The sequence below is a fragment of the Leuciscus leuciscus genome (assembly GCF_965113295.1).
Source record: "Leuciscus leuciscus genome assembly, contig: SUPER_11_unloc_2, whole genome shotgun sequence".
In the NCBI taxonomy this organism is placed as follows: domain Eukaryota; kingdom Metazoa; phylum Chordata; class Actinopteri; order Cypriniformes; family Leuciscidae; genus Leuciscus; species Leuciscus leuciscus.
The window spans coordinates 88,133-100,318 of NW_028118545.1; the positions used below are offsets into that span (position 1 = coordinate 88,133).

At 37.9% G+C, this 12,186-nt stretch overlaps 1 protein-coding gene across 1 annotated transcript; it reads right to left on the reverse strand.

Annotated features, from left to right (window-relative positions):
- Window positions 1-268: 268 nt before the first annotated feature.
- On the reverse strand, window positions 269-2,224 carry LOC309510139 (sterile alpha motif domain-containing protein 3-like; the record flags this gene model as incomplete). Its single annotated transcript, XM_082191209.1, has 4 exons — window positions 269-592; window positions 1,453-1,545; window positions 1,639-1,797; window positions 1,886-2,224. The coding sequence occupies 4 exons, from the start codon at window positions 2,222-2,224 to the stop codon at window positions 269-271; spliced, it is 915 nt and encodes a 304-aa protein (XP_082047335.1).
- Between the last annotated feature and the right edge of the window lie 9,962 nt (window positions 2,225-12,186).

The following is a 12,186-nucleotide window of genomic DNA, read 5'->3' on the forward strand; positions in this document are numbered from 1 at the left end:
TGTCATGACATTTTCAAAAAAATGCACTGTATGCTAACAAAACAGCAAAAATAACATAAAATAGGCCTTTACAATGCTGAAATACAGACCTTTTCTACCTTGAATAGGCTTTTACAACACTGAAATATAAAATGTCATACCTTGACACAGCATGTGGCTTTGGAAAGGTTTAAAAAACACAGTGGCCACTTGAAATTAGTGCAAATGAATATGCCAATATGCTAACATAAACACGGCAGCAGGCATCCAAGGCAGTAAGGAGACAAGTTTAGCTTACAAGCTGATTTTTAAGGGTTTGGAGTTTGGGTTTGAGATTCTTCCCTCCCAAAGACAGAAATACCCGTTGAATGAAATCAAATGTGTTCCTCATTGTCTTTGGGTAGTCTAAATTAAGAGCATATATCAAAGCAAAAAGGAGACATACAGCATGTGGCAAATTTGGGACATCATCCACAACAATTGTTCCCTCCAGAACGATTGCCCTTAGTGCATCCACGTTGAGGGCTTTTGGACGTTTGGCAGGCATACCTTCAGGTAAAATTGTGAGCAGGCCAACATCTACTTCACTGAAGTCTGCATCTACATCCACATCCTAAGTAGAGAAGGAAAGAAAAATCAGAATTGTTTCACAAGAGACATATAGTATCTAATGCAAAACTACAAAAAGTATACCACCCAGGATTAATATTTGTCCTAACATGAGCTATATTCTCATGGAATAAAACAAAATGGCAATTTAAAGGGATGGTCCGGAGTAAAATCAACCTAGATTCACCCTTTGCACCATGACATCAAGCCAAACACCCCCCAGAAGCCTTTTTTCCCTTGGTTGAAGATTATTAAAATTATAGCTTATTTAGTGATATCAGCTGTATGGCTTAGAGCAGGCGCTAATGGCTCTATGTATCTCGTAAATTACCCCACTAATAATGCCCAGAACCACACTTCTACAATAGTACCATGCTGGTGGAACGCTCTCCCCACCCTCATCCGGAATGCAGAATCCCTGACAACATTCAAAAGACAGCTGAAAACCCATCTCTTCCGTGAGCACTTAACCTTATAAAAAATAAAAAATAAAAAATAAAAAAATATATATATATCCTTTCCCTTTGAAACATCACTTATCAGGCTTATGCTACTCTGAATAATACCTGAACTTCGTATTTTGAGCACTTCTTGCGTTGTTGTTGTTTTTGCCTCTTTATGATGACTCGCTGAATTTTTTGTCCTAATTTGTAAGTCGCTTTGGATAAAGGCGTCTGCTAAATGACTAAATGTAAATGTACTAATAGGTTCTGTACTCATAAAACGAGGCATTGTAAAGTTTGTAAGTACATCAGGATTTTATTCAAATGTGTTTGGCTCGATGTCATGGTGCAAATTACCCTAGGTTGATCTAACTCCGGACCATCCCTTTAAGAAAGCAGAAATACCAATAACATTACTTACAAAGCACGTCCTGAAAAATTCCTCTGGGTCATCCCCCAAGAGGACTGGAAGTCCCTGAAGTACTGCGGTGCGAACAAATGTTACATCAGATGGCTATGAAAAAGTAGAGACAGGTAGACACGTTATCGGCCGAGGGTAACAATCATATGCAGATTATGATTCAAAGATAGCATCATAAAATAATACCTTTGAATTAACTTGTTGCAAAATTTCATCAAGTATTCTTCCCTGGTTTCCTCCTTTTTTCCAGAAAATTTCAAACAAGCGTGTAGAGTGTGTGTCCAACGCAGCGTAGAACTGAGATTTCAGATTTTTCCCAGATATGCGATTGAATTCTGCTAAGATCTAAAGCATTAACATAAGAGTGGTTGTTAACATTCAAACACACAATTCATAAAAAACACAGGTTTTTGAAGAGGAAAAGAAAACAAACCTGGCTTTCCATGAAAAGTGCTGGCCACTTCTTCAAAATCTCACAGACAGGAGGTTCAGAGTGGATAATTTCTTTCCGTCTCAAAGCAAATGTGCTGTCCATCTTCTTGCCAATCAGGCTCATGTTTGGGGGCCTCTTTTTAATTTCTTCTACAAGTTCTACTCTTGTGCATTCTTGACTTTCTTCATCTTCCCCATTAGGAAAGTTTGGCAAGAAATTTAATTCAAATCGCCTGGGTTTTTTAAAGCCTGACTTTGTTGCCATGGTTTCACCTCTCTTTCCCCCAACTGCAACATCACTACAGCCACATTTACGGAGTTTTGTTCTATAGTTGGCCATTTTAAATTTCAGGCTGTTTTTCCAGCCAGCTGAGCCTGTTGGGGAGCCCTGTTCAGTCAACAGGGATGTGCTTTGATTAGAGCTGCGGCAACTTGGGCAAAATCTTCATCTCTTGGATACGCCTTAAAATAAAAAAATAAAAAATTACATCAATCAAAAGTCAAAGAACAAACAACATAATCAGATGCATAGACTGGTGTTTCTCTCCCTCTCTTTTTTCAAATTGTTGGACACATGCAAAGCAGTTGGTCAATGAGTTAAATGGAAACATCACATGCATTAGGTATTATTTGAAAACTAAGACTGTTTAAGTTTTCATGGTGACAGTGCATCATCCCTGTCAAATTGAAAAATAAAATGCAATTGGTGCTTTCACATTTCATTTTCACTACAATCCCGAGGCAAGACTGCCAATATTAAAATGAAAAGGCAAACATGAAAAAGAAAATAGTTTTTTTACAAAGCTTTTTATTAACGCTAACAAAATAAGTGAGTTAATAAAAAGCTTTGTAAAAACTATTTGCAGTTTCTTTTTCACGTTGCCTTTTCATTTTAATATTGGCTGTCTTGCCTCGAGATTGTAGAGAAAATAAAATGTGAAATCACCAATTGCATTTTATTTTTCAATTTGACAGATGATGCATTGTCACTGTGAAAATGAAATAATTATAATGGCACATATTTTGTGTACAGTTTTCTGTAATGAAATGGTTAATCTGGTTTTAGTTTTCATTTTTATTATTTAATTGATTTATTTAATTTTGCCAGAAAATTGATACCATAGGTTAAGGCAGGGGTGGGCAATTAATTTTCCCAAGGGCCACATAAAAAACTTGGGCGGTTGTAGAGGGCCAGACCAATACACTTAACTCGGTTCTTCCCAATATATTATTTCTTTTTATAATAAAAAAAATTTATAAAAAAAAACAGGAAATGAATGAAATGTGGAGTACGCAATTATATCTCTGTTTAATGAACATTTACAAAAGCAGTTTTGAAAATGTGCATTGTTTCAAAACTAGCATCACATTAACTATTCAAAAAAGCAATAAATGCCCCCAGTGTTGGCATTTATGTAGAAAAATGTGTTGCCTTGACTTTGAAAGCAGCAGTCCATAACTTTTGGCACTTTAGCGGTTAATAAACAGAACTGCATGCATCTTGCGGAAGAACATTGCAGCCGGAGCTACTTCTCTCATGTCTATGACGAGCCACGCAGGCACTGGGCTAACGTTACTCTGCAGCGGTTAACCCGCCTGGCCTAAAATAGTCCGAATATAAACACTGATTATATGTATACTATAGTGATTCATGATAAGACAAAAACACGGTTTGGGAAATGTATTCATGATGTACTCGCTCAATATATAATTTCTGTAAAATACTCGCTAACAAACTCGATTGAAAAACACCTCACAATTTCCCTCTTATTTTGCTGCCTGCATATTGCCATAGTTATCATAATAAGCACGCATTGGGTTTTCGAATTAACCGGCTTGACTGGAGTTCGTCATTTATCGTTAGGTTTTTAACGTGCCCAGTCAAGTTAAAAAATATGTATTTTAAAGATTTTAAAATAACTGATCTAAAGATGTAACGTTAGCGGTCTTTTCCATCCATTTGTACTTTGTCTGTATTGCGCGCTCTCTAGAGTGAATGCAGCCGTGTCTCTGAGCTGCCTATTCAAAATTGGCGCGTCCAGCTAACATTATCATAGTTTATGCTGAGCGTCGACGAAAATCATACCATAACAAACACAACATTCAAACCGAGGTGACCCATTTGACACGATTTGTATAATTGTCACTAAATTTTGATTTCTGTAACGTTAAACATTCGCGTCTGCATCAAGACCAATCATTAGTTCAAATTACTGGCTAACCCTGCCCATCACTACAACAAATTAACGAATTAATAGTAATTAATAGGCAAACAGGCAGCTGGATTAAAGATATAAAGCAGAAAATAAGTTGTTTGAAGGGAAATTACTTCAGCACAAAAACGTGTTTGTGAAAGTTCTTAACATGGGCTAATATTCAACAAAACAAGAATGCAACTAACAAAATACAGACATTTGAACGATTATTAAGACTAGCAAACAAACACAAATCTGAAAATGAGGTTTAAATTAAAAGAGTTTACCTTGAACTTCACGAAGCTCCTCTGCATGTGCTTCTGTGCTGTGTGGACAGTGGGGGAGGGGAAATTGTGGACCAGTAGTACGCATGCGTAACAGCCCATCTTGGACATTTTGAGTAATTTTACTTAGATTACACTAGTTATGGGAGCTATATTTTCGAATATTTCAGCAACAATATAAAATTTGTAGTAAGCTCAACATTTTGGCTAAAATCAAGTAAACTTACTAGTATTTTTATAGTAAGGAATAATATTCGATTTTACAGTGTATCAGATGCTTCAAAAATATTGTCATTCCTTCAGAGATGCAAGGAGAAAATATAATGTTAACAATATGTAAGAGGAGCAACATCAAATACCAGTGCTTATCCCCTTCTGGGACTACAACTTCAAATATGAGAGGGATGTTCCTTATGAGACACAATGTCTGACTTGCGTTGAGTCCAATGCTGTTTCCAGCTTGTTGAAGGTTAACCTTGGTTGGGCGATTATTTTTGTCCAAATAGCCATAGTTGAAGGCATACAGTCTTTGAGGAATGCAATCTCAAGAAATTAGATTGCAACTCATGTATTCAAAAAGCAGTTTCACTTCATACTGTGCAACTCCCTCCAGGATATCATGCATAATATCCAGCACAAAGTTCTCTGATACATTAAAGTAAGTCAAGGTATTGAGTACAGAATTTCTTTTAATACCATAACAGGAGTTTTCATTAGGGTTGTCAGCTAGATACTTATAATGTTCCTCATTTAGGTTTCTGCTACGCAATATCACCCGCGGATCATCCTCACTAAATACTTCCTGTGCTAACACCTTGTCAGTGAGGCAGAGTCTGCAGTAATGTTTCGCAGAAAAAGATTCAACGTAACCAAGAATACCATTTAGACCAAGGTTATCGCCGGTAAATTGCGCAATAGTACCAAAGATGGGCTCTTCAGAAAATGACACCTTCATTCCCTCCTGCTCAAGTATTTTCACATCATCAACCAATGGGCCAAGTATTTTGTCCATGCCATACTTTTTTCCATCCTCAGAATGGAACAAAGAAATTAGATGTATGTTCATTAAGGAAGAATTTATGTGTGCTGGCAGGTTACGAAGCACAAAATATAAACAGCCAAGTTTAGGAATCCCATGTTGAGATCCTAATGGGTTTGCCGTTTCGAAATCATCGTAGTAAATTTGGATCTGAAGGGCATTGCTATGGATGGAGTACAAAGGATGGTTTTTGTAATACTGTCCGTCACACAAATCTCGATACGTGTTACTTTGCCGTTTCTCTTGAATAAGATTACACACCTCATTATTCCTAAAAATGAATTCAAGAGTCTTCAGAAGAGGGATATATATGAAAGTGTCATTAACTGGAATCTGTTCATACATTCCAGAGATCTTATTCTTTCTTGTATCGTATCTGACACCTAAGTGTATTTCAGTAGGTTCAACAACCCCCCATTTCTCACTGAAATATTTTCTCCATTTTGTATCGGTATTAAAATCGGAGAATGGATTATGAAAACTATTAAAAACATCTTCAACTGAACTTCTACTTGTGCTGTCAACAGGCACAACATTTAAAATGTTTCCCTTAAACTTGTATGGAAATCAGTGACAAAATCCTCCATGCTTTCAACAACTGACATAATAACACTGTTTGCAACACCGTTACCCTGCAATTTAGCTATTATGGATGCACACATTTCTTTGGAACAATCCCTTGAAACAGAAGAACATTCATGCAAACTTGCATCATTATCTGAACTTTGCTCTGTGTTAGACACAACAAGTGATGCTGCTTCACCGGGATTTGGAGCTTGTTGATTTTGTAGTGATACATTCTCACTGCTTGATGCTACACCACTAAAATGAAATCTAGTTAAATGTTTTTTAAAACCTGCATAACTTTTAAATTGCAAGCAACAACCATCCTGAGCACAAACCAGCTCAAATTTCTTGCCAGGATACAAACCATGTACAAGTTTAAGGTGCCGAATTAATTTTACTGTTGTAGCAAGCAGCGTTTTACAGATGTAGCATCTAAACATCATTCAATAACTTCGCTCTGAGCTCCTTTACCCTTGGGCTCTCACTTGTGGTGCCAACATCAATTCCGTAGATTGTAGTCTGGAGAAAAGTGTACATATTTTTGAGTGGAAGATCATAACTGATGCTGAAAACAAAATGGACCTTGAAGAGTTCATCAATTGCTGCAAGTGAAGAGGATTCTTGACAGGGGATGAGCTTTTTATCAACCACAATGAAGAACTGACTGATAGTTTCCTTGCTGCTCCCTGTGGCAAGAATGTATGGTTGGCGATTCTCTTCCGCCTCAAGATGTTCCTGTATACTCCGGCATGCCTGAATGAAGAAAACAAACAAACAACAACACAAATTTGATTAATAGTAATGACAAACAAGTGCAGGTTTATCAGTTAGTAGGGGTGTGACGAGACGCTTACTCCACGAGACGAGACGAGACACGAGATTGGGTTCACGAGAACGAGACAAGACGAGATTTTTACACAATTTAAGAAATCCTCAATGATGAAATATATGAATGGAAAATAGTCAAGTCAAGTCAAGTCAAGTTTATTTGTATAGCGCTTTTCACAATACAGATTGCATCAAAGCAGCTTCACAGTATTAAATTAAAATAATACAACAAAGTTTGTTTCAAGAGGAATTTATTGATTGATAAAATTAAATTAAATATCCCCAAAATATCCCCAACTGAGCAAGCCAAAGGCAACAGTGGCAAGGAACCGAAAAACTCCATCAAGTGACCTAATGGTGTCCTAAAACTCCATCAGGTGCCTTAATGGAGAAAAAAAAAACCTTGGGAGAACCCAGGCTCAGTCGGGGGCCAGTTCTCCTCTGGCATTTATGAGCTAGAGGCCGGATTGTAGTTTGAACTGTAGGATTATATGAATGCCTGGCTGAAGAGATGCGACTTTAATCTAGTTTTAAACTGGGAGAGCGAGTCTGAGCAACGAACAGTATCAGGAAGACTATTCCAGAGTTTTGGAGCCAAATGTGAAAATGCTCTCCCTCCTTTGGTGGTTCTGGATATCCTAGGTATGACCAAAAGCCTTGAATTTAATGATCTCAAAGAGCGCGATGGATTATAGGGCGATAGAAGATCCGTTAAATAGACTGGAGCTAAGCCGTTTAGGGCTTTATAAGTCAGTAGCAATACCTTGTAATTAATACGGAACTTTATAGGTAACCAATGCAGTGATGATAAAATCGGTGTTATATGATCATATTTTCTTGATCTCGTAAGAACTCTAGCGGCGGCATTTTGGACTAACTGTAGCTTGTTTATTGAGGATGCAGGACAACCAGCTAATAAAGCATTACAGTAATCCAGACAAAAAAAGACAAAAAAATAGTCTTTTATTCGACTGAAAATCACAAAATGCAAAACAATTTAGGTGCATTTTGAAATCAACTTGTAATGAATGTTATTTTACTTCTATTTGAATTAATTCTATGCAGTAAAGGACATGCAAACACTGCAAAATGTTTTGCTATAAACTCTACCGTCTGGCTTCTCCCCTGTACGATTTCACATGAGAACTCTAACTCCTTTCCACAAATCGAACATAAAAAAATAAAACAGCATAAATAAAATAAATATAAATAACTGAAATAACACTTTAAATGCAAACCGTAAGTGTGTATCCATAATCAAAGTACTGCTTTCTCAAAACTACAAGTTCAAACAGAAACAAATTTTTTTCTTCAAGCATGAAAAAGAGATAAATGAACTACACAGAACAGCCTAAGATTATGGTAATGTTCTTTTTCAAGAATATAAGCATGTCGACGATTTCTGGCAGCAGTTGAGACCTTTGGGCAGGGCTGCACGATATGAGGAAAAGCTGCGATGTGCGATAACATTGTTTAATATTGCGATGTCGGATATGTGAATGTTAGCTATACTGTTCCCATGTCTTAGTGCTTTAATAGGCTATTTGCATGATAGGCCAAATGTTTATTACCTGCCTGGTTCAGATTACACTATTTTAGCACGATTTTGGCACGATCCGTTTCGTGGAGATTCGGACAACGGGCGTCGGGACGCAAGATTCGATCGTTTTATTTCGTATAGTGTGTCATAGTGGGCGATAACCTACGCGTCTGCGACGCTTCAGGACATCACGACAGAAAGACTAGCATGTTTAATTTTAACGGTCCTCCACGACGGGTTGAATGCGAGCGAGAGTGAGTGTGCGCGAGTGAGTGAGAGTGCGAGCGACAGTGAGTGTGTGTGTGTGTGCGCGCGAGTGAGTGAGTGAGCGAGGGATAGTGAGTGTGTGTGTACGCGGAGTGTGTGTGTGATTGGCCCAGCACACAAATGATTTAAAAGTGGCAGGGGCATCTTCAATACTAATTTCACCCTCACGCTCCATCACTGACATCACAACAACTCACGAGACAATAGGCTTGTTTGAGATGAGCAAAATCTGCGCAGAATCGATCACCGGTGATCAGCGCGAGATGCATGCCGGTTAGAAATGTGTCCGAGTGCGGTCCGCCTTGCTCTGATGTCATGCTGACGTATGTCAAAAAACTCTCGCGAGCGCAAGCCGCACGTGTCGGATTCTGCAGTCGAGCGCAGTTGCTCTCCACTGACTGCGCTGATCAAAAGCATGATGGGAAACGACTTACTGACGACACAGCTTAATGATCATTGGTTTAAACAACCGTGATGTATTGTTCTCTTTTAAAATGTTTGATTTAAAACTCTGATATCATGTTTTATGTGTATACGTTATGTGTGAATATTCCCAAACTATCTGACAGTGCGATCTCTTTGGGTTATGCAATGTAATTTTTATAATAAAAAAATAAATAAAAACACATGTCTGTATTAAAGAAAAAAAAGATTGATAAACATGTATTTGGAATGGAATTAAATAAGTAGGCTACTTATGGGTGTCTTGTTCATTATACTTATTTTCATATAAAAGCAACAGAACTTAAATTCCATCCAGTTTATTAGCAACACTCTGCACGAGCGTGAATCCCGCGATATCCATCTTTGATCTCACAGGTGTCAGATCCACTGCGTGAAGAGCGAACTGTCCGGCTTGCCTGCTCTTTTTTCACTCCTCCTCTCACTGCAGCCGCCTACTCTCGCATACATTTCAGGCGAGGCAAGTCGCATCTCAAACAAGCCTAAAGTTTCACCTCGACGAGAAATCTCGTCGCGTTTTAATCTCGCGAGATCTCGTAACACGAGATCTCGTCACACCCCTATCAGTTAGCATAAATTTTAGTCTTTTTAGCTTGATTGAACATTGTACAGAACAAGAGACACTCCAGAAGAAAACTGTATATGCACCAACTAGCTGTTAAAGGTGATTTTTAAGCATGACATTTATTTTTTATTTTTTGTAAGCCATGAAATGACTTGAGACTCGACTCGGACTTCAGCTTAAAGACTTGTGAACATCTCTGGTTTAGATCATTTACATTTAGATAACTTACTATATTTACCCGCATTTACAGTTCATCTAATAGTGAATTATAAGATGGAGAAGTTAACGGAGCAAATCTAAGTATAACGCTTATAGCCCTTGTATTTTGTCACCAATAACCTACTTTTTGAAATACCACCACGTGGTCAACAGCCTGAGAAATACTGATCTTGTGGGTTTTTTCTTCTTCCTGAAGCCTGGGGTGACAAGAGATGCAGAAGTAGAAGGAAGGATGATAGGTCACTGTCCCATTCTGAAAAACACAAAACATATGTTAAATGTCTACACTACAATAACTAAGTTAAGCAGATTTTAAACCATTGCAAGTTAGTTCTGTACAACTCTACCTGGGGAATCCTGTTCCTCCCTTTTCTCTTTGGCAGATGACAGTAATCTTTTCAGCAGTGGAGTGGAAGTCAAGGTTTCTGCTAGCCTGATAACCTTTGCTTTGAAGACAGTTGGCCACCTTTCAAAAAGTCTGGAAGCAGATTCTGACCCAAAGAGGAGCGTGAAGTCCTGAAGAATCTGAAGCAGTTTGCAGAAAACATGTAAAGAAATTACCATAAAATATTACATTTCTTAACAAGCTAAATGTGTTTTCAACAAAGCAGACTATTTGACAATTCTCTGAAACTAGCATTTCAATTTGGTCAAAAAAAGGAAAGACAAAATCCATACCAATCCTTTAGTATCCAGGAATCGAGGAAAAACTGAGAGAATGGTGGTGGATTTCTCTGGATCATGGATAAGGTGCTGTCTGTATTCAGACGTGGTCCTCATCTTCTGCATGATGACCTCACGGTCACTTGTATGATTCATCAAGGAGATAGCCTCTAAACTTTGGTCATTATCTAGCTGATCTTCACGGTGACACAGCTGTCTGTCAAGCAAAGGGCCTCCCTTTTCCTCTGTTTTTGGATCATCCTTATTTGCAGAAGGTTTTGTCCCCCGTTGTACTGTTTTGAGGCGCCATGACAAGAACCCAGTGCTTTTTTGGCCATCATAAAAATGTTCCTTATGAAATGACACCAATTGTAACCCTCCATCGAAAATGACAACTTCTTAGAAAGACATTTCTAAATGATCACAAAAATACTGAATGTTCTAATCTCACATTATGACTTACATATCCAGTCCTCCCTTGGGGATCTCTGAGTGAGGGAAACAAGGTGATAATTCCCAAACCATAGTTCTGTTTGGTAAGTCGATGTGGGACTCTCCTGAAAAATGGAAACACTCAATGTTACTTCACAATGATGAGAATTGTTTAAAAATATATAACTAAACTACTCTTATTTTCAGAACAATCAACAGCTTATTACTTAAAATTTGTAGCACCCAACTAATATAGTTCACAATTTATATACTATCTTATACTACAGGGCCGTTGAATGCTTGAATCTGATTGGTTGACGAACGTTCTAAGGTGTGCATTATTTTCAGGGAAACGCACGGCTAAAGTAGTTCCAGGCAGGTCTCGACCGCATTACAGTTCCATATCACTTCGCATAGTCAACTGTAATAACGGAAAATAGGATACAATTCATAACAAGAAAAAGCATTTCGCCCCATGCGCTTGATCTGCAATTTTCAATGTCTAGCTTCACAATCAATAGAAACATGTTGTTTAATTTGAATAAATAAACTATAAAGTCCTATCTATAATCAATAGAAAATTAAACTGAATATAGGCTAAATAAATGGATAGTCCTGCAGCATGGATTTTTATTGCAGATAATTTAACAAATAAATAATTATTGATAGGCCTACTTGTTAAAAGGGCTTTGGGTTTCATTTATTTGGCTAGTCTACTGTCATCTGTCAATAATAGAAAAAAAAGAATTAACGAATTAATTAAAACGAACTGAATGAATTAAAAAATAATAATATTGACGCACATGCTTTTGTCTCATTATTGCAACATCTCTCTCTAATAACTGCATTAATAACTGCATAAAGCTGGGAACACACTTTAAGGCCGGTTATGAATGTAATTTGATACTTATGACTGATCATGCCCAAAAGCGTGTTCAGCGCGTTCAGTCTGTGTTCGAAGTCGGTGTTTAAAATCTGCTGCAGTCGATGAAAACAGTCAGAGAATGTGTCAGCTAGTCGTGTGTCCCCAGCATTAGTCTGCTATCAGCGGCTCAAACCTCCGTTACTAACTCTACCTAACCCTAACCCTAACCCTAACCCAGCATTAGTCTGCTATCAGCGGCTCAAACCTCCGTTACTAACACTACCTAACCCTAACCCTAACCCAGCATTAGTCTGCTATCAGCGGCTCAAACCTCCGTTACTAACTGTACCTAACCCTAACCCTAACCCAGCATTAG